The sequence below is a fragment of the Xyrauchen texanus genome, chromosome 42 (assembly GCF_025860055.1).
Source record: "Xyrauchen texanus isolate HMW12.3.18 chromosome 42, RBS_HiC_50CHRs, whole genome shotgun sequence".
In the NCBI taxonomy this organism is placed as follows: domain Eukaryota; kingdom Metazoa; phylum Chordata; class Actinopteri; order Cypriniformes; family Catostomidae; genus Xyrauchen; species Xyrauchen texanus.
The window spans coordinates 25,704,119-25,726,226 of record NC_068317.1 but is presented as its reverse complement, the minus strand read 5'-3'; the positions used below and the strand labels follow the sequence as shown (position 1 = coordinate 25,726,226).

At 38.4% G+C, this 22,108-nt stretch overlaps 1 protein-coding gene across 2 annotated transcripts; it reads right to left on the bottom strand.

The window, feature by feature from the left end:
• Window positions 1-295: 295 nt before the first annotated feature.
• Window positions 296-20,429, bottom strand: LOC127635396 (RNA-binding region-containing protein 3-like). 2 transcript variants are annotated; one of them, XM_052115394.1, is made up of 16 exons: window positions 20,379-20,429; window positions 17,706-17,904; window positions 17,553-17,600; window positions 16,691-16,800; window positions 13,750-13,839; window positions 12,361-12,472; window positions 10,768-10,836; window positions 10,294-10,436; window positions 9,099-9,224; window positions 7,020-7,174; window positions 5,027-5,194; window positions 4,539-4,633; window positions 3,889-3,947; window positions 3,588-3,720; window positions 2,668-2,740; window positions 296-2,500 (listed from the first exon to the last, which is right to left on the bottom strand). In XM_052115394.1, exons 2-15 carry the CDS (start codon window positions 17,859-17,861, stop codon window positions 2,672-2,674), a joined length of 1,533 nt encoding a protein of 510 aa, XP_051971354.1. In that variant the 5' UTR covers window positions 17,862-17,904; window positions 20,379-20,429; the 3' UTR covers window positions 296-2,500; window positions 2,668-2,671. The 2 variants fall into 2 exon arrangements, with proteins under 2 accessions (XP_051971354.1, XP_051971355.1); XM_052115395.1 differs by having other exon boundaries at window positions 296-2,220.
• Window positions 20,430-22,108: the final 1,679 nt, after the last annotated feature.

Sequence of the window (22,108 nt, the reverse complement as noted above, 5' to 3'; positions counted from 1 at the left end):
GCAGCAGTGGAAATATTGAGAATTGCCTCAATATTTATCAGGTATAATTTCAAAAGTGATAAAAGAGCCCTTGTTGGGAATGCCATTGGACACAGATGGAAAAAGATTATTTTTTTTTTCCTCAGGCAATGCAATGGAGAGGATTTGAAAATTGGCTAGGCCTCATACAACCCATGTAAATGTTTCAATATGAACCTTACTGTTCAGTTGGTCTTGCCCTAACAAAAACAAACCATATATTGAGATGGTAGTACTATGGTATTGAATGAATACTTTATTCATGAAAATTTCTTTACATGGTACCCAAAGGAATTCATCCAAAAAAAAAAAAAGACATTATGAACATTGTATTACAACGGTACTTATGCAAAAACATGGAATTACGTGGTAGCATGATCAAAAACATGATAGTACCATAGTACACTTTTTGGTTGCTATGGCTGGAGAAAAGTCAAGGGAAAATGATGGATTATACTGTATGGAATACATGTTTTTTTTTTTTTTTTTTTTAACTTTTGTAATACTGGGTTGACATGTTGTTAATCATTTGTACCACATCTTTCCTTGTCCTTGAACGCCACACGTAAGATGCATTAAGTATAATAATAATAATAATGCTTATTCAAGGAATGTTCCATGATCCATTTTAGTTGAGCTTTACCGACATAATTTGTGTCATAATTTTATTACCACAAAAATCATTTTTATTCATCCCAACCCTGTGTTCAAGGCGCTTACAATGGAAGTGACTTTTGACCATATGCCCTCCAAAAGATACAAAGAAGGGATTTACATAAAACCTATCGGGTCTTTTGATGGACTTGTCTTAAAACAGCATAAGAATTTAACCTTTTCATCTTCTGTTTGTCTGCATACGTTCATGATATCCAATGATGAAAGACAGCCAGAAACAGCAGCTGTGTGCCACGTGTTTATCTGACTACAGGTACATGTCCACACGCTTTGTTGACGCACTGGCACAACCATACGAATTACTCCGGTGAAACATAAACTACCTTATGTTCATCAGAATACAACAGAACTTCCCCCAAAACAAAATGCGTATTTGGACAACTTTAAATGCCAAATAATTCACGCTTTTATTAAATAACTTATGTAAGTGCTGTAACATGAATTAGCAAAAGTTGTTGGTCTTTAAAATCTCCAAGCAAGGCACTGTTTACTTCCAACCCTGATTATTTAAAATTTCTTTTTACAAGGGTGTAGAAATTATTTCGGTGGTTCCGGTATTATTAACCCTCATGTCTTTTCAAGCCCAAATGACTGACATTCTTCTGTGAAAATGTATTAGCAGAATGTTACGTTGCTTGAAAGCGAACATTTCAAAGACATGCATGAGCATTGTGTAAGGAACACAATGTGTGAGCATTGTGTGAGCATTGTCTTAAGGCACCAAGTTTAAAAACTATATGTGCAGGCATGAAGATGAGATGCCACCAGTACCCCAGCCATATCTCAAAAAATTATTTTTAAATGTACACATTTCAATTTCAGAAAATTCCATCAAACTGAACTGAGAAATCGTAAAAAAACTAAATGTATTTATGAGTGTTTGAGTTTAGAATCAATCATAAAACAAAGATTAATGCTTGCTACCAAAATGCGCCTTATTGTCTACAGCATAAATTTAATAACAGGAAGTAAAGGGAAAGTAGGTGTTTATTGTTCTGATTATTTGCTCTGAAGAAACATCACACATTTCATGATGACTTCCCCCATTTCCAGTTGAAGAACCAGCAATCCAGACTAAAGAACAATGAACAAAGAACAGCTAATCTTTGAGTCGGGGCAGCACCAGTCACAGCCATTTTTGTGTATTCTTTGCCTGTGCTCTCTGTTGTATTGACAGTACCATCTGTTGATGTAATGCTGGAAGATGAGTTGGCTGACTGATAGCTAATTCTAAATTTACTCTACTTCTCATCAAAGGCCAATGCTGTGTGTGCACAACAATACTGGTAACAATACTTAACATCTGGATCCAATCTTCTGCTCCATGAGCACACAAACAACACATAAGCAACAATATTAAATACAAAAGTATCTAATAACAATATTGTTATGACAGAGTCCTCATGGAAATTTTCACACTAAAGATATGATTTCTATGAACATAATCATTTCCTACATATAAAAAAAAGATCAAGTCGTAGATGAACTTCAGCCCAACAGCACTTAACAGTCAGTCTCCAGAAAAAACTGAGGAAAAGAAATGAGAATATGAATAAGAATAACAAGATTAATGCTTGACAATATCTTAATTGTAATGTTAAAGGACAGTGGTAAAGCAGAAAAATATTGCTTGACATTTGGAAGCAATTCCATACACCCTACAAGCTATGCTAGATTTGTAATGTAAACTTACAAAGTTAGGAGTTATAAGATGACCTTGTGAAAATAACTCTTTTTAAAAGGATATTTAAAAGGATATGAAGTGCTCCTGTAGGCTCATGACTGAGGTAATTTGATGCAACATCATCTTAAACAAATAGAAATGGGAGGTTAACTTTTACTGGTATCAGAAAGGAATCATATTTTCAACACTTGATCAGTATATTTTACTACTCAACCTGCTTAAATTTACTGATACAGCGTTAAAAATAAAAGCATGTGAAAGACTGGCCTCAAATGTATCATTTTACCCACCAGTTCAGTGTTTCTTTCCACCTTTCTTTGGGTCAGCAGAATCCTGTTTAGGTTTTGCAGAACGGGCAAATTGCTGGAGTTTGAGTTAAGGTTTAAAAGAAGTGACACACCAATCAGCCACAACATTAAAATCACCTACCTAATATTTTGCAGTTCCCCCTCGTGCCCCAAAAACAGCACCATCCCGCATCTCAGAACAGCATTCCTAGATGCTATTCTTCTCACCACAGTTTTACAGAGCGGTTATCTGAGTTACTGTAGACTTTGTCAGTTTGAACCATTCTGGCCATTCTCTGTTGACCTCTCTCATGAACAAGGCATTTCCGTCCACACTACTGCCGCTCACTGGAGGTTTTTGTTTTGGCACCATTCGGAGTAAATTCTAGAGACTGTTTTGCATTTAAGTTCCAGGAGATCAGCAGTCACAGAAATACTCATCCAACAATCATGTCACGGCCCAAATCACTGAGATCAAATTTTTAAATGATTTTATGCACTGCACTACTGACACACGATTGGCTGATTAAATAATCGCATGGATGATTGTTGGTGCCAGATGGGCTGGTTTGAGGATTTCTGTAACTGCTGATCTCCTGAGATTTTCATTCCACAACAGTCTCTAGAATTTACTCCGAATGGTGCCAAAAACAAAAAACATCCAGAGAGGGGCGATTGTGGTGAGAAGAATATCACCTCAGAATGCTAATATGTGATGCGGTTTGGCGCTGTTTTGGCAGCAGGAGGGGGACTTACACAATATTAGGCAGGTGGTTTTAATGTTGTGGCTGATGTGTGGTAAACACACACAAAATACCATTAAAAAAAATACAGCATGGACAAAAAAAAAGTGATGCCTTTACATCAATACATGAAGTGTACCAGAGAGCTAATGCCAAAAACAGCTGAACAGCAAAGGATACCACCACAAGAGGTTTGTCGTGGAGTATGAATCCATTGGTTTCCTTCAAGGCTTTCTCAGCACTTCTCTCACTCGGGAGCCCGATGAAGGCCTGACCTTTCATCCTCCCCTCTTTCATCAAAACAATATCAAACCTGGAGGGACCAAACACACTTACACATCAGCACATGTTCATGAAGATCTCTCCTTTATTCACCGCTCCTGAGAAACTTTGGAGTGGTGGTTGCTTTTCATTGGCTTTGACATTGATTGGCGGAGTTGGGGGCCCCAGACAAGGGCCTGAGGCACGAGAAGGTGCTTACATGTTTCTCTCCTCCTCTGAGGAGATGTCGACATACCGCCCGTAGATGAACTTCAGATCCTGTGGAAAAGATTGAGCGGAGTTATGTAGCTGGACAAAATTGAGAAATACAGTATCTCACAAAAGTGAGTACACTCCTCATATTTTTGTAAATATTTGATTATAGCATGTGACAACACTGAAGAAATGACACTTTGCTGCAATGTAAAGTAGTGAATGTACAGCTTGTCTAACAGTGTAAATTTGCTTTCCCCTCAAAATAACTCAGAACACACAGCCATTAATGTCAATACCGCTGGCAACAAAAGTGAGTACACCCCTAAGTGAAAATGTCCAAATGTATGAGCTGTCAATCTATTCTAGACAAGATGGTGAAACATTTTTTACATAATTGTAAGAATTTACTAGAAGTATAATCTATAGTTAGTGGCATATTTGAAATATTTTACACTAATAACCGATATATCAAGCAAGGCTGTGTCTGTTCGAAAAGAAACCAATAGCTAATGGGCATTTTTTTTATTGCATTATGAGTGAATATTGTGGAATATTTAGCATACATCTTTGTTGCTATCATTAAGATGGATGGATGGATGGATGGATGGGTCAACCCATACTGGTCAACCACAGTTTTATAGAGCAGATACTTACTTTTTCTTCAACTTGCTTTGGAATATTCTTCACGTAAAGTCTGGAGGTTGGTTCTCCGGGTTCATAATTTTTAAACACTGACATTTTCTTTATCTCTGTACAAATGTAAATCAATAAATAAAAATCAAATCAGTACAACAAATCCCTACATTTCCCTGAACAATCAGAAAGATGTACACTTTCAAGTAAAAACAAAAAAACAAACTGTCATAAACTAATACATCTCTCAAACATACGGCATGGAATCACAGACCTATAATAAATATTGTATGTAATCACAGAAAACATCTGAATCACGCGAACAGTCTTATGACGACTGCTTGGTGTGCCTTGTATCAAATATGAATCTCCTCTTTAAAGATCAACTATGCTTGCGAACACTTGAAGGCAAATTCTTTAGTAGAGCTACTCTATTCTATTTGATGTGCGATGCACTCCTACAAAGGAGTAGTGTGAGTGTTTGCATGCACGATTTAGGAGTCTTTCACCGTCTCTGGAGAGTCTGCCTCTCTCTAACTCTCTTCTAGAGATGAACTCCGAGGGAATGTCCTCATCTTCCTCCTTGTCTTCTTCCTGTCTGGGAAGCTGAGCACTTGGGTAGATCTTTCCAAACCCTTCTGGAGCATCCCAAGTGGGAGCCTCCGTCTTATCCGTGCCTGGAAATAAGTTGCATAAACACAATTAGAACAAAATTCAAACTGTCACAGTGCTCAATTTCAATCCATCTGAGACAGGCTCGATGTTTTGTTGCCAGCACAAAGCTGCCTATTGTGAATTTCACCAATGACAATTGAAAAGCCAAATACAAGATGTGAGCAGCAGCGAAGTCTTGTGTGAACACAAATCAAAATGGCAAGTGTTTTTCCCACCAAAAAAAATACATATTTAAAACAAACTCTAGTGCTAAGCAGTGGATTGGTGCCACGAATGAAAGTGGAATCAATTCCATTCCAAACCCTTTAATCAATAACTAAAGGCAATGTAAGTGATTATAAAATGGAAAATCTACGCCTGAAAAAAGAACTGCCACATCTATTAAAGGGACAGTTCACCCATAAATAAATATTATGTCACCAGTGCTATTCTGTCTTCAGTCCTAATTGATTGTAATTGCATGGAAAAGAACAAGGAAACCAGTCTTCAAATGTTCTTCTTTTCTGTTGTACAGAAGAAAGACAAGCATATGGGTATGGAGAGACGTGAGGGTGAGTAAACGATAACAGAACTTTTATTTTTGGGTGAACTATTCCTTTAATCTCTGAAGGTAACACCGGCATGTTTGCGTGGGGTCATGCTCCATGGGGTTTCCTTTCAGAATCTTTCACAGAACAGCCTGAGATGTCACCTGGCAGTTGGCAGTAAGCCGTAAGCAAATGCATCTAAGGAATTATGGGAAGCAGCGAGGCTACACAAATCCTCTGTGTCTGACAGATCTAGTGTCGAATGTACACTAGAGCAGGAAGTCAGTGCAGATAAGTTCCCCTCCAAGAAGTGGATTCCTTTTACGTTTCTCATCTTCTCGTCATTTAAATGTATTGTTTATCGTTTGAAAGCAAGCATAATGAAAAGAACAACCTGCCTTCAGCTTGTTTTTGTTTTTTTAGAGCGTTTGGAAAGCTGTTTGTTTTTGAAAGATTTTTCATCTCAGTTTTTTTAATGGAAAAACAGACAGAAAAAGATAAGGCAAACAAGAGAGCGGGGATCTCAATTTGAGCTCAGAGGACGACACTTTTGCATCATCAAACCCTTATGCTGTTATTCAAAGGTAGAATTTTTGGATGAATTGTTATGTACTTGAAAACCAATGTCGTGTTGGCATTAATGACACAGATGCACCTATGAACATGAATGCAGATGTGGGCTAGACATAAGCTACAGTGATTGTAGGTCAGTGAATTATGACTTAAATTTCAGTCTGTTCCTCACACAAAAGCTATTGTTTGGCTTATAGTGCACAAGTCATACAGACTAATTTATTGGTGCTTTTAAGGTGTTTTTGGAGCTTGACAGCCCCTTGTGTCTATACAGTGCTGTTGTATGGTAAGAGGTGTGCAACGATTCTTCCAAGCATTTCAACTGTTGTGTTCCATGGAAAAATTACCCCATTAGGGTTTGGAACAACATGAGGGTGAGTAAATAAAATATATTTTTGCAAACAATTCCCTTAATAACTGCACACACATTGACAAAGTTACAGCTATGTGTTTGACAGTCTCACATCTAATACCCAAATAAACTTTCAGGGTTATCCTGAACGCAAAGGGAGAGCAGCTCGGTTTGCTGACAGCCCAATACATTAAATCTTCTCTCCAGCTGAGTCACTATTCTCAGGGCTAATTGCTGTGTTAATTGAGCAGGTCCGCTCAGGATGGATGAGTGAACTTGGGGGCTCAGGGCGCATTCTGTGATGTGGGCGTATAGATAAATGGATGATGGAATTGAGGAAGAAGCAGGAGGAATCGAGGACACACACAGCCTTACCTTCATTCACATCTGTGGATTGGGACTCCAGATTCTCTCCAGGCCCCACAAGGATAGCAGACACCTCAGCCGATAGATGGAACTCAATCTTTTTCTGTCCTAATGGCTGAGGTTGCTCGAACACGTCCGCTGGCTGCAGAACTGGGCCTGATGCACTGATAGATGCAACATTGTTTCAGGGTTATTATCATTTATGAAAATGAAATGAAAACATTTAACATTTAAATGACTAGGAATCAATCTTAGTTTTTAATGCACACTGTATTTTAAAATGTGAAACCGATACAACCGGCCTTTTGTTAAAGATGCCACTGGATGGCGCAAACACTAGATAGCCCTGAGAAATTTATAGGGATGGTTCACCCAAAATTAAAAATTCTCTCATTTTTAACTCTTCTGCAGAACCCAAACAAAGATTTTTTGAAGAATATCTCAGCTCTGTAGGTCCATGTAATGTAAGTGAATGTGACTAAACTTTTGAAGCTTCAAAAAACCACATCCATGTCTTCTGAAGCGATCCAGTTTGTTTTGAGTGAAAACAGGCCAAAATATTACCCTTTTTCATTGTATATCTTGTCATTGCAGTCTCTAGGCATGGTCATGCTTGAAATCATGATTGCCAAGGAAACTGCTGATGTCAAGATTTACAGTAAAAAAGGAGTTACATTTTGGTCTATTTTCAACCAAAACCAATTGGATCACTTCAGAAGACATGGATTAAACCACTGGAGTTTTACGGATTACTTTTATGATGCCTTTATGCTTTTTGGAGCTTCAAAGTTTTGCTCACCATTCCCTTGCATTGTATGGACCTACAGACCTGAGGTACTCTAATAAAAAATCTTTGTTTGTGTTCTGCAGAAAAAAAGAAAGTCATTCACATCAGCGATGGTATGAGAGTGAGTAAATTATTAGAGAATTGTTATTTTTGAGTGAACTATTCCTTTAAAAGCATTATGTTCATTTAAATGATATCATTTAAAGCATTTACTTTGGCATAAACTATAAATCATGTGTAGCGTCAGTTCAGGCAGTTCATATTAGTCAAGCTCAGATGCTTATCAGAGCAGTCCTATTTAAGTCCTCCATATAGTCATTGCCTTAGCTGTCTTTCCATTGCATGAACACCTTCGTCCAGCTCCACCTTGTATGGCACCTTTGCTTTTTAGCTTTCTCTACAACTGTCTTGTGTTCTGTGCTTTAGGACTAATTGATTGCCAGTTTGAAACTCCTATCTTAAATGTGTTTTTTGAACCTTGTTCTTGATTTATCAACTTGATATACAATATTTGAATTCGTTAAGTGTCAGTTTAATCTATTATGCAATGAAGAAAACTAAAATGGAACACTGTTGTAATAATTCTGCTGGATCTGTTCGGTTACCCCTGGGGATCGTTTATTCGCTGCACTCTCTGCTCTGTCCATGCATGGCTGCATGGATGGGCAGAGAGTTTGCCCAGAACAGAACCATACCGCCAACACTAACAGATTGCTTAAATTGTCTTTAAGTGCATAAAGTATTCAAGTACTCTAGTCAAGTATTCATTTGACAGAAGTGTTTCTGACTGAACTATAAGAGTGAAAAGTAACAAAAGCAAAACTAAATTGAAATGACAACTGTTACTTGTTAATTTACAAATACAAATCTCGAATAACCCTGAATCGTTTTCAATACCAGGAAACTTTCATTTGTGGCTTAAATTTCAAAACCATTGGCGTTATTAGGAAGTTGGTCCTCTAGCTTTCACTCTTCTGGGTAGACGTCTACTTGATGTTCAAATATACCTGTGAGGATTTGCTCCCAATTAAACACAAAAGCATCAGTGAGGTCAGGCACTGATGTTGGCTGATAGGACCTTGCAATTGGTGTTCCAGTGCATCAACAAATTGTTCAATGCCCACATTCTTTCACCCATGTAGTGTATCAACATATCACTTTGTATATTTCAAACACCAGACTTAAATGTCTGTCTCAAGTATACAAAATGTAGTCTTTGAAACTATAAGGTGTAGTTTAGTTTCATTCAATTAAAGATAAAGAAGCCTCTGGTTGAGTGTAAGACAGCTGAGTGACTTTACCCGTGGGAGTCTGGTTTGGGAGTAAACAGGAGATCCTTCAGCTTGGGTTTCTTTCTCTTAGAAGTCGTCTTAGCTCTCAGCTGTCTTTTGCATGGCTGATTAACAAGGCCCATCAGTTTGATCATCCTTTGTGAAAAGCAGATGGAAGAAGTGAGAAGCTATTAAACAATGTATGGATTTTGAACGCAAGGAAAAACACTGGAATGAAAGAGACAAAACTGAATCCTTGAGTGCTTTGCAGCCTTCAACTGCTGCCATAATAATACAGACAATCAGTCAATGAGAAACTATGTCAATGCTGCTGTTGGTTCCACAGTCACAGAATATCACCACTTGTAAAGTTATTTTTAAATATTGAACAAGAGATTGTATTTACATTTCAGGCATTTAGCAGACACTTTTACCCAAAGCGTCTCAGAAACAGTATTTTTTAGTGATGGTCTGTATGCAATACTATTATGATTATGCATAGTGTTAAAGATCTGATCTATCTGGGCAAACATTAATTATTACCATTGAGTCCTTGACCAAGACACTTAACACCAGGTTACTTCATGGAAATTCAATCTGTAATAAGTGAACTGTCAGTCGCTTTGGACAAAATTGTCTACTAAACTAAAAGGTTTAAATTAAAACATTTTAAGAAAATGTGAGTGGTGCTTGCCAGTGCAGAAATCACCAGCACAATATTAGGATGTTCGCCAGATCATTGATATATGGCTGTTGGGGTGTTGTGGGTGGTTACAAGCGCATTGTTAAGTGGTTGTTAGGGTGTTCTGTGCGGTTGCTAGGTGGTTACTTTCTGACTCAAGTCATAAGACCTCACCCTGTAGTTTCTATGTTATTCTGAACCCTACATGCAGTATGGCTCAGTTGGGCCATCTTTCAATGTAAGTATATGGTATTTTTTGTCCGGTTTATTTTCTGCCCGGTGAAAAGCATTTATCCAAAGTCCAATCATTTAGAAAAGTTATAACACACCTCACTTCCACAACCCACATGATTTGACATATTACTCACATCCTTAGCACAAATGGTACAAGATGAGTTACACACTCAAGCTTAAAACTTATGGTTAAGGATTTGAACAAAACCTTACCCCAAGTATGAGTAATGCCTTAGAAAGCACACTTATGAATAGAAATGTTTAGAACAAAAAGATTGTAGATCAAATAGAAAGGTGGAAATCAGCTACCTTTCTTTGTCCTCATCATCTCCACTCTCATATTCAGATTCTTCTTCGCTGCCTGTCGCACCCTCTTCCCGCAACGGGAGTGGTGGGTTCTCTGGTGGGTACGGTGGGGGCATGGGCTGCAGCGGGCCTCGGGGCATCTCAAACTGAAAAGGTGCAGATGAGTGGGTTACTTCCTCTGAGCAGTCCTAATGGTGTTTTGCACAACCGTACAGCTCATCAATATAAGCAGAGCACTTATATCGACAGCGCTCGATAAAAAACAAAGCGTCAAGCAGAAGACGGCTTTTAATTCAGCCAATGCACCAAGATGTGATTCACATTACACATTCGTCTGCAAATTGCAGTGCTTCTTTAGTCATGCTGATTCTTTTTCCGAGTTGCTTGAATTTAATTTGACTAAGCCCTGATGAAATCTCAATGCAATGCCATTCAAAAAAATATAAACATGTGAAGAACTGTATAATCCCAGCTCACCATTGGGGGAGGAGCAGTCACAGGTCCGAATGGGCAGGGCAGGTTCATCTTATTCATCAAGTGAAGAACCTGTGGAGGAACATGGAGAAAAGATTCAAATCACTTGAGTATTCGTGTACACCGATCAGCCATAACATTAAAACAACCTGCTGCAATAACAGTGCCAACCTGCATCTCAGAATAGCATTCCTATATGTTATTCTCACCACAATTGTACAGAGGGGTTATGTGAGTTACTGTAGACTTTGTCAGTTTGAACCAGTCTGGCTATTCTCTGTTGACCTCTCTCATCAACATTGAATTTCCATCCACAGAACTGCTGCTTACTGGATGTTTTTTTGTTTTTGGCACCATTCAGAGTAATTAGATCATTGTGCATAACAATCCCAGGAGATCAGCAGTTACAGAAATACTCAAACCAGCCCATCTGGCACCAACAATCATGCCACGGTCCAAATCACTGAGATCAATTTTTTCCCCCATTCTGATGGTTGATGTGAACATTAACTGAAGCTCCTGACCCCTATCTGCCTGCTTTTATGCATTGCACTGCTGCCACACGATTGGTTGATTAGATAATCACGTGGATGATTGTTGGTGCCAGATGGACAGGTTTCTTCACACAACAGTCTCTAGAATTTACTCCGAAAGGTACCAAACACAAAAAACATTCGTCAGAGCGTCAGTTCTGTGGATGGAAAAGCCTTTGTTGATGAGAGAGGTCAAAGGAGTAAGGCCAGACTGTTTCGAACTGACAAAGTCTACGGTAACTCAGATAACCACTCTGTACAATTGTCATGAGAAGATGCGGATTGATGCTGTTTTTGGTGGTACGAGGGGGACCAACACAATATTAGACAGGTGGTTTTAAAGTTGTGGCTGATTGGAGTATATACATGTTTTTTCCATACACCTGCTACTACATATTTCTTAGACACAAACAGTAATTGTGTCCCTGGCTCCATATGTAACCCAGATTGTTGCATGGGAATATAGATAATTTAAAGTCTCACTGATGGCCTTAGATCTGAGCTTTGACCACATTTAAGACCATTCAGCAGCATACTGACGCTGCCAGCCTGTTTGAAAGAAGTTTAGCACCACCAAAAGGCAGACTAGTGAAGTACAACCATTTCCCTAACATTTTTCAAAACAGTTCACCACAGCTTAAAGGAAAATGTTAAATACAGCCCTCAATCCCTCCCACATGAGCATGATATTAATACCATCAGAATAATTCCATCCAAATATTGTGGTTTGATGTTTTAGAGACTGGACCTGATTAAAAAAAAAACCATTTGTGTCAATCTAAGAGCAAACTCTGTGTTTATAACATGTTTTTGCATCTTTTACCTAAGATGAACTAGAACACATTGACTTTAGTATCATGCAAGAAAAAGTGATAGTGAGAGAGTGAGAGAGAGAGAGAGAGAGAGAGAGAGAGAGAGAGAGAGAGAGAGAGAGAGAGAGATTCTGATACATAAGAGTTATACGCATAGTGATGTGCATGTTTACACATTCTCAACATGAACTAATAAATAAAATAACAGAAAAGATAAGAAAAAAATAAAACATGTTGCAGCCTCCACTCACTTGAACGTAGAACTTGGGCACACTCAAAATTGTGTGTGCAATGTTTGTCAAAACTCCACTTGAAGGAGGAGGGTATAAATATTTCAGTGACGGATTTGTTTGAAATTTCAACCTGCGGGAGAAAAGAAAAAGTAAACATGAAAAACTGCCAGTCATTGGGACTCAGAAAGGAGATAGGGAACAAACACTTCCAAAAACCCTACCTGTGAAAACAATGCATCAAAAATAATGGTGAAGCATAAATAAAAGAGCGAGGTACAAAGATCTGGCTGCTTTTCATAAATACCTATGCCTGCAAAACACATCTGCGTGTAAAGAATAGTTCACATAAAAATGAAAATTCGCATCATTTACTCACCCTCATGCCATCCCAGATGTGTATGACTTTTCTTCTTCTGCAGAACACAAACAAAGATTTTTAGAAGAATATCTCAGCTCAGTAGCTCAATACAATGAAGTGAATGTTGACCAAAACTTTGAAGCTTCAAAATCCACATAAAGGGAGCATAAAAGTAATCCATTAGGCTCTAGTAGTTTAATTCATGTCTTCAGAAGCGTTAACTACTACTTTAACTACTAGAGTCGTATGAATTACTTGTATGCTGACTTTATGCTTTTTGGACCTTCAATGTTCTGGCCACCATTCACTTGCATTGATTGGACCTACAGAGCTGAGATATTCTTCTAAAAATCTTTGTGTACAGCAGAAGAAAGAAAGTCATATACATCTGGGATGGCCTGAGTAAATGATGAGAGAATTTTCATTTTTGGGTGAACTATCCCTTTAGGATTCAACATATTATGCGCCATATGTTGCTTTGACTTCCCTTGCATGATGAACACTTCGAGTGTCAAGACTTGTGCAAGTTTAATTTAATTGGGCATTCTGTCACTAAAATGCATTCACTTCATTCAGAGCATCACACCTCTGAACAACACACTTACTGAGCGGCAGCAGTCTTTGCACAAGCACATTTGAGCGGAATTTAATAAATAAAAATGTGTTATGCTCTGCTCGTTAAGCGAAAGTGAGGTGCAGCCTTCTCGTGCAAAATTATATCTTAGCCCACGGTCTCTTTATCAAAGGCCACCTGGTGCCACCACATGGCAAGAGCAGACGGGCTGTCACTGCAGCACAGACACTCTGACACATAGGCCTGTAATTGGACATGAGACGGATGGTGACAGCCACTCTCCAATATCCTCTCTCTCCCTTTATTCGCTGTGGGCACATCCTACAGGTTAACCAGGGCCTGAACTACTGACACCAGGTGCAGGATGTCAATCAAGAGTGTTAGCCTGTCTCAAATCTCCAGTGACATTAAACACAGTAAAACTCTGGGAATGTCACTGATCTTTGTGCTTAACGAAAATGCACCACACACCCACCCCAGATTCGGAGCAATGCTGTTGTCCACCAGAGGAATTTTATGTTGCTGTTTTTCCTTCTTTTCCTTTTCAACTTGGGCATCAGCTGCACTGTAACATTAAGAGAAAGTGTACAATCATTTTACACACACATAACCATTGGTTTCAAAATATTTTAGGTTAAAATGTAAGACAATGTATAAGGTAAAGTGTATATCTTGGGTCTAAATGTTTCCATATAGTCTATAAAATTATACTAAATGGGATCATAAAAAAGATATAGAACAGGGGTCGGCAACCTTTTTGACATGGAGTGCCATTTTTATTTTCCTAGTTAATGGCTGTGCCGACGTCCACCCCAACCCCCCCCAAAATATGGGAATTCAAATCGAAAGAGATCGTCCCTATGCTCTACTCACTACACAGGACAATGCTCTTGATGTGGGTTCTCTAAAGAAAGCATGGCATTACAATTTTATTGTATCCATCACAAAAAATATGTTGTCAAAGGGCCTTTTGTGAAAAAAATAAACTCTGTAAAGCAGTCCAATGGAAAGGACGAGGCGAGAACCGGCCTGGCGATATAAACAATATTTTAATGATTAACTTAAACAAAAGACAAACACAAACACATGACGGTCATGTCCGTAAACTATCTCTCTCTCGTCGCACCACCGTCCGCAATCGGCCTTTATCCCTCTCAGATGCTTAATTAGCCTGATAAGGGACCAGGTGTGAATAATCACGACCCGGCCCCGCCCTACGCCCTGTCACACTCTTACTTTTGTTTGTAACTACCCTTCGAGTGACGTCCCCTTCCCGAAGTGCCCTTCTAGGTCGCAAAAATGCTGTTTGGAAAATGCCCCATATATATAGCTCTGAAAAAAAAAATCAGATCTCGAATGATGCAAAGAAAACAAGTTCATATTCATTTTTAAACTACACAATACTACCGTTTTAACTTCGGAAGAGTTGAGAAATCAATATTTGGTGGAATAACCCTGATTTTCAATCCTAGCTTTCACGTGTCTTTGCAAGCTTTCCACCAGTCTTTTCCCCCCATTACTGACTTTATGCCACTCCTGGCACAAAGATTCAAGCAGGACTTCATCAGACACTGGAATGGAATATCGCACGCAGTTTTGCGGCCCTCTTCAGCCTGTTATGACCAGTTTAGCTTATCATGGCCCGTTTGCCCCATTTCTCGGCCGGCCCACTGGGAAAAGTTCTGGTTCTCCCTATGGACAGTCCGGCCCTGTGTAGAGATACTAATTTAAGAAGCATTTGGAGTGGTCTCTTAATTTTTTCCAGAGCTACATATATATATTCGTTCATTTTTTTATTACATATGATATTATCAGCACGATGATTATGATATAATCATGATCCTGCATGTGAATTTTCACTGAGCATCTTAAATGTTTAATGAAAGAAAACCTGTCCTTTTGTAGGCTACTAAATGAATTACAGTTAATGTCACAAATTTGCTTATTTGATTATCGATCACAAAATTTTGTATCACACAGAGGGGTAATTACTCTGTGCACGTAATCAACAGTGAGAGTGGAGCAGGCTTTTTTTACTTGAATTAAGTTTTTTGCACCTGTATTCCTATCTACATCTTGATATAATCCTTCCTCATGATCACACATCATGTTTTCATCAGCTGAATCGGAGACGAAACACTATTAAAGTGAGAGGAGACTCGCGCTGGGTGCAAGACAATTCGCACATCACAAGCCGATCAACTATTTAGCCATTTTCTGTGAATCACACCTACAAAATCCTAAAACTTTATTTCCAGGTTTAATTTAGATTTTGATTAGATGTTTTCTCTTTTAATCTTTTAATGTAATTTTGAGTGTGACTGGTTAAAAGGAGGGTGTACCTGTTGCAGGGTTGGAAATCTGAAGGATTCATTGAGGTGTTTTCCTTATTACGTCATTCTGAAAGCATTAAGAAACAAATGAAACACGGAATGTAGGATGTCATCCGTGCAGCCTGACCGAAGCAAAGCGTGAATTACTCGCGTGATTATGCGAACATGAAGCGCTACCGGCTCGTGATGTGCAAATAGCTGTCTGTTGGGTATACTGCAGTCACATCATATTTTTACTTTTTGTTTAGTCTCCCATTCAGCTTATGAAAATATTTAGTGTGATCATGAGGAAGGATTACATCATGATGTAGAATGGAATGCAGGTACGGAATTTATACCAAATAAAATAGTCTACTGCTCTCTCTTGCTGTTGCTGGCATGCCAGAGATTACCCCTCCGCATTAGGTTGCCGACCCCTGATATAGAAGGAGGCCTGGGTAGCTCAGCAAGTAAAGATGCTGACTACCACACCTGGAGTCGCAAATTCAAAACCTGGGCATGCTGAGTGACTCCAGTCAGGCTTCCTAAGCATCCAATTGGCCCGGTTGCTAGGGTGGGTAGAGACACGTTGGGTTAACCTTCTCGTGGTCACTATAATGCGGATCTCGCACTCGGTGGGGTGAGTGATGAGATGTGCGCGGATGCAGCGGAGAATAGCGTGAAGCCTCCCAATCCCGCTAGGTCTCCGCGGTATCGCGCTCAACAAGCCACGTGATAATATGTGCGGATTGACTGTCTCAGACACAGTTGCAACTGAGATTTGTCCTCTGCCACCCGGATTGAGGTGAGTCACTACACCCCCACGAGGACCTAGAGCGCACTGGGAATTGGGCATGCCAATTTGGGGAGAAAAAAATAATAATATATAGAAGAATTGGGAAAAAAAAAAAGGGTTTTGAAGAACTATAGCATGTCAAACTGCTTGAAATTCCAGGTTAACTCCCCATAAATACATATTTCAAATATAGAAATGGATATTTAGCCAATCAGAGCCAAGTCTAGACAGCTTAATTTGGAAGGGGGAAGTGAGGTGTCTGCTACAGAGCTAGCCATAAGTCTATTATTATTGATTTTGCCATCTACCTGTCAGCCACGGGTGGGTCTTTCAATACTGTGACAGCATCTTGATCCCTTGCAAACTCAACCACTAGTGTGTGACCAAGTATTCTTAGCTGATGAAGTCTGCTTAGTGCCTATATGTGGAAAGAAACAGCACTCAAGGTACCAGCAGATGTGAAAGCCATATCTTAAAGGAATAAGCCAGGTTCAAAACAAGTCAAGCTCAGTTGAGAGCATTTGTGGCACAAGGTTGATTACCACAAAACATTGTTTCGGTTTAGACCTATACACATAATGATTTTTATTAAACAATTGATGCTCATTTTGTTTATAAGAAAATGTAATAAATCTAGATTACAGTGAAGCACTTACAATGGAAGTGAATGGGGCCAATATTTGGAGGGGTTTAAAGGCAGAAATGTGAAGCTTAAAATTGTATAAAAGCACTTAATTCTTCTGTTAAAACTTGTATTATTTGAGCTGTAAAGTTTAGTTTTTTTTAATCATAGTTTTTAGGGTTTATGGTGTTACGTCGCAATGGCAAAAAGTGTAAAGTAAACTTTATACATTAAAGGTATTTTATCACATTAAAATCATGTTAACACGAATATTGTTTACGTCTTGTGGCTATAATTTTGAAACAGTAAGTATTATAGCGTTTATGGATTGGCCCCATTCACTTCCGTTGTAAGTGCCTCAGTGTACCGCAGTTGTTGTTATTTTCCTTTTGTTTAAAGAAAAGGAGGGACAAGTAAAAACTGTTTTTGAGGTGATCAACATTAAGCCACAAATGCTGTTGCTGGAGCTTAACTTTTATTGAACCCTAAATATTCCTTTACCAAATGCACACAAACACTTAAGTGGAAAGCATGAGTTTTTACTTTACCTTAGAGGCTAAGGTCTCACTGCTAAAAGTTGCAAATGCCATATGTTTCTGCAGATGACAAAACAATTAGGTCAGCTGTATTTATTCTCAGATCACTGCACAATTTACCCACAGCAATTTACAACTTTCTTACTTGTAAATGTTACAACTTACTAGGGGTCCCTTCTCTGACAGGACTCTGACGGAGGAGGCCCCAAAATATTTTAGAAGATCTTCCTTCTCATCTCGTTTGAGTTCTCTGGGTAGATGTCGTATGATGAGGGTTTTGTTTTTCTTAGTTTGAAACTCTGTTTTGTCCAGCTCGGCCATGATTTTAAACTCAAAGACAACTGTTATGGTCAAATGTAGGTTCCTTAAAGTGAGCAGATGATTAAAAAAGAAGCATCTGTTTTAATTATTTTTCAGTGTGGCAAAACATATACTCTATGAAGTAAATGTCATAGAACTCAGTACTGAAAAGCTCTTTAATCCTGAATTAATGTACACAGATTTTCTGTATTATGCATCATTAAGCAGTACAAAAATATATCCAAATCATATTTTACCCCAATAAAAAAAAAAATCTCAATCTCAATTATGCATTGTTATGCATCATTAAGCAGTGTTTAAATATATATTTATTACTGAAATGTATGATATATATATATATATATATATATATATATATATATATATATATATATATATATATATATCTCATACATGCATACACACACACACACACAGTTGAAGTCATTAAAAAGAAATTTCACCCACTTCCAAGATTTAATATTAGCAAAACTATAGTTTTGACAAGTCGTTTAGTCTACCTTGTTCATGACACGAGTAATTTTTCCAACAATAGATTATAGAAAGATGTTTCACTTTTATCTGACTACATCACAATTCCAGTGGGTCAGAACTTTACATTAAGTTAACAGTGCCTTTAAGCAGCTTGGAAAATTCCCAAAATGTTGTCAATCCTTCAGACAATTTGCTTATGAGGAGGTGTACTGAATTGGAGGTGTACATGTGGGTGTATATTAAGGCCTACCATCAAACTCAGTGCCTCTTTGCTTGACATCATGGGAAAATCAAAAGAAATCAGCCAAGACCTCAGAAAAAAAAAAATGCGGACCTCAACAAGTCTGGTTCATCCTTGGGAGCAATTTTCAAATGCCTGACGGTACCACGTTCATCTGTACAAACAATATTACACAAGTATATACACCATGGGAACACGCAGCCAATATACCACTCAGGAAGTAGACGTATTACGTTTCCTAGAGATTAATATAGTTTTGAGCGAAAAGTGCAAATCAAACCCAGAATAACAGCAAAGGACATTGTGAAGATGCTGGAGGTAACAGGTAGACAAGTATCTATATCAACAGTAAAACAAGTACTATATCAACTTAACTTGAAAGGCTGCTCAGCATGGAAGAAGCCACTGCTCCAAAAACCACCATAAAAAGCCAGAATACAGTTTGCAAGTGCAAATGGGGACAAAAACCGTAACTTTTGGAGAAATGTCCTCAGGTCTAATGAAACAAAAATGTAACTGTTTGGCCATAATGACCATCATAATGTTTGGACGGAAAAGGATGAGTCTTGTAAGCCAAAGATCACCATCCCAATCGTGAAGCATGGGGGTGGCAGCATAATGTTGTGGGGGTGCTTTGCTGCAAGAGGTACTGGTGCACTTCACAAAATAGATGGCATCATGAGGAAGTAAAATTATGTGGATATATAGAAGCAAAATCTCAAGACATCAGCAAAGGAAGTTTAAGCTTGTCGCAATTATGGGTCTTCCAAATGGACAATGACTCCAAGCATACCAGCAAAGTTGTGGCAAAATGGCTTGAAGGTAACAAAGTCAAGGTATTGGAGTGGCCATCACAAAGCTCTGACCTAAATCCGATTTGTGGGCAGAATTGAAAAACCATGTGCGAGCAAGGAGGTCTACAAACCGGACTCATTCACAACAGTTCTGTCTGTAAAATTCCATCAACTTATTGTGAGAAGCTTGTGGAAGGCTACCTAAAATGTTTGACCCAAGTTAAACAACTTAAAGGCAATGCTACCAAATACTAACAAAGTGTATGTAAACTTCTGACTCACTGTAAATGTGATGAAAGAAATACAATCTGAAATAAATAATTCTACATACTATTATTCTGACATTTCACATACTTAAAATATATATATAAAAAATAATTGATATATATATATGTATATATATATATATATATATATATATATATATATATATATATACTATTATATTTTTAATGTATGTTATATAATTTGAATAATATATAACTAATTTGGCATTATAGAAAAATTTGCATTGTGTAATAAAAAAAGAATGTAATCTAGAGAGGTATTACCTTTATCATAATAAAATGCAACATAATCTTTTATGAAGAAGTGAATAAAAACTCAACACTTCTGTCCGGAACTAAATTTAAGCAGCATGTTCAAGTGGAAGCCAATTTTGGCAACACAACCAGACTGCTGTGATCTCAATCCTTATCAAACAATAGATATGTGTTTGTTTGTTTATTTAAGAAGTAACACGCTTAACAGATAACTAATAAGTTAACTGTGCAAAGATTTGCGAATGAAGTAAATATATAAGTTAAAACGGAATTTGCACTGAGGCTAACCTGCTAACTCATAGCATCATCAACTGCTTACAACCAACGCGAGGACGGAGCAACGAGCACTTAGAATAAAATAAACCAGCAACACATTAAGAAATTGGGCATATAAAGAACTATACATGCGAGCATTAAGATAATATATGGCACGTGTGATAATGTAAGAAAGACGTGAAACGCATACCTCTTTCATATTCACACACTTCCGCCGTTACAACGTTTGTGGGCGTGTCTAACATGGCTATTAGAAAATCTGATTTTTGATTGGTCCTTTATTATCTTTTCGCTTCACCAGTTGGTGGGCAGAAGTCGTCAATCACAAATGGTCCAAACTAACAGAAAAAGGTCTGTTTTGGGCAACAGATGGCGCTGCTAAAAACAAAATAAACGTTAAGTGTTGTGAAGGATCCAGTTTCGTCTCAACCACGATTCCTTAAAATAAAAAAAGACTTCTTGGCCAGTTGTTCAAATGTGTACATGTCTGCATATATATATATATATTAGTATTTATTAGTAGTAGTATACAAGGAGCTTTTATAAGCTTTAAAATTTATAAAAATTTATAAACTGCAACGCTCCCCTGTTGTATTGGAAAATAAAAATAATTATGTGTATAGGTCTAAAAATATACTCATGATCCAAAACCAAACTGACTTTATTGTGTTAATGGTGCTAGTGATTCTGGTCTTTATCCTTAATGCCCACTTTGTAGAGTTCATACAAATGTATCAGTGTGCCTGGCATTTGACCAAGCCAAATCTTGGCCTTCCCTCCTGAATCATACTGGCCCTCTGTTTCACATGCCCCACTTATTGATGTATAATATGATATCCTGAAAATGAATTTGTATGCATATTCAATGGCCTCCAAGAATAATGGATCCTATGCTGAGTTGGCAGCAGTATGTTTAAACATTCAATTAAGTTAAGGGGCCAGTTCTGTGCCTATCTGTACCACAAGCAAACATATCTTGCCACCATTTTGCCTTTGAATAAAGTGCTAATAAATGTTTCATTCTCATGTAGGTAAATTCCTAGTTGAATTTCAGTCTGTTACCTTGTCATTTCAATAATTTTTATAAAGTTATGAATGCTGGCTGCCACTTTAATGGAAGCCAATTATAAAACTGGTGACAGCTTTTATGATCTCTTTTCAGTCATGCTCTGAGAACAATTATTGAGGAGTGACTCTGGTTTATGGCCAAACTTTACTTGGATACCATCCTAACCATGGTCAGGCAGCCACCAAATTCCAGTACAAATGAAGTCTTTTCATTGCAGATGTAACCGGTCCTGCTCGACCTGCTCCAAACAGGATTCAAACCAGCATCTCCGGTATGGGAGGCAGGCTCGCTAACAAGGAGGCTGGTTACAGCCTCTAACATTAGTTGCTAGTGCAACCTCTTGAGGCCAGGGAAGTGAGGTTTACACATACTGCACAGCATTTACCAGCTGGCTACCGTTACACTCACTCCCCTAAACCTCACTTTCATGCGGGTCACAGCACCACTGTCACCGTTCCTGCTCGACCCAATCTGATTTAATATGGTGTCTCCGGCTTGGGAGGCAGGCACACTAACAAGGAGGCTAAAGGCTACATCCTCTAGTGTTATTCGCTAGTGCACCACTTGAGCCCTGGGTAGTGAAGAATGAACACCCTACACAGCACGTACCAGCAGGCTACCATTACACAGACAACATGGCCATTCCTTACAAGGGAATACAATACCCCCTTTCAGTCTGGAACACTCTGAAATTTCACAGGTGAAGGGAGGAACGGAAAGGTATTCTATCTAATCCCTGACCGAACAACCCAAGGCTGGAGAGAGAGCGGGAAGGAGGAGGCTTCTGACACCCTCTAAGCCAGTCCAGCTACTGACAGGAACGTGTTAAAAAGGAAAGGCCTGTGCCCTGT

Bases quoted from the DNA above. Each gene is read 5' to 3' on its own strand.
- LOC127635396 (XM_052115394.1), bottom strand. From the start codon at position 17,861: ATGGCCGAGCTGGACAAAACAGAGTTTCAAACTAAGAAAAACAAAACC. The intron at 5,195-7,019 runs GTAAGGCTGTGT...ACTTATTTCCAG, and splicing joins ATCCACAGATGTGAATGAAG to GCACGGATAAGACGGAGGCT. The intron at 3,948-4,538 runs GTAAGTATCTGC...TCTTTTCCACAG, and splicing joins CAAAGCAAGTTGAAGAAAAA to GATCTGAAGTTCATCTACGG.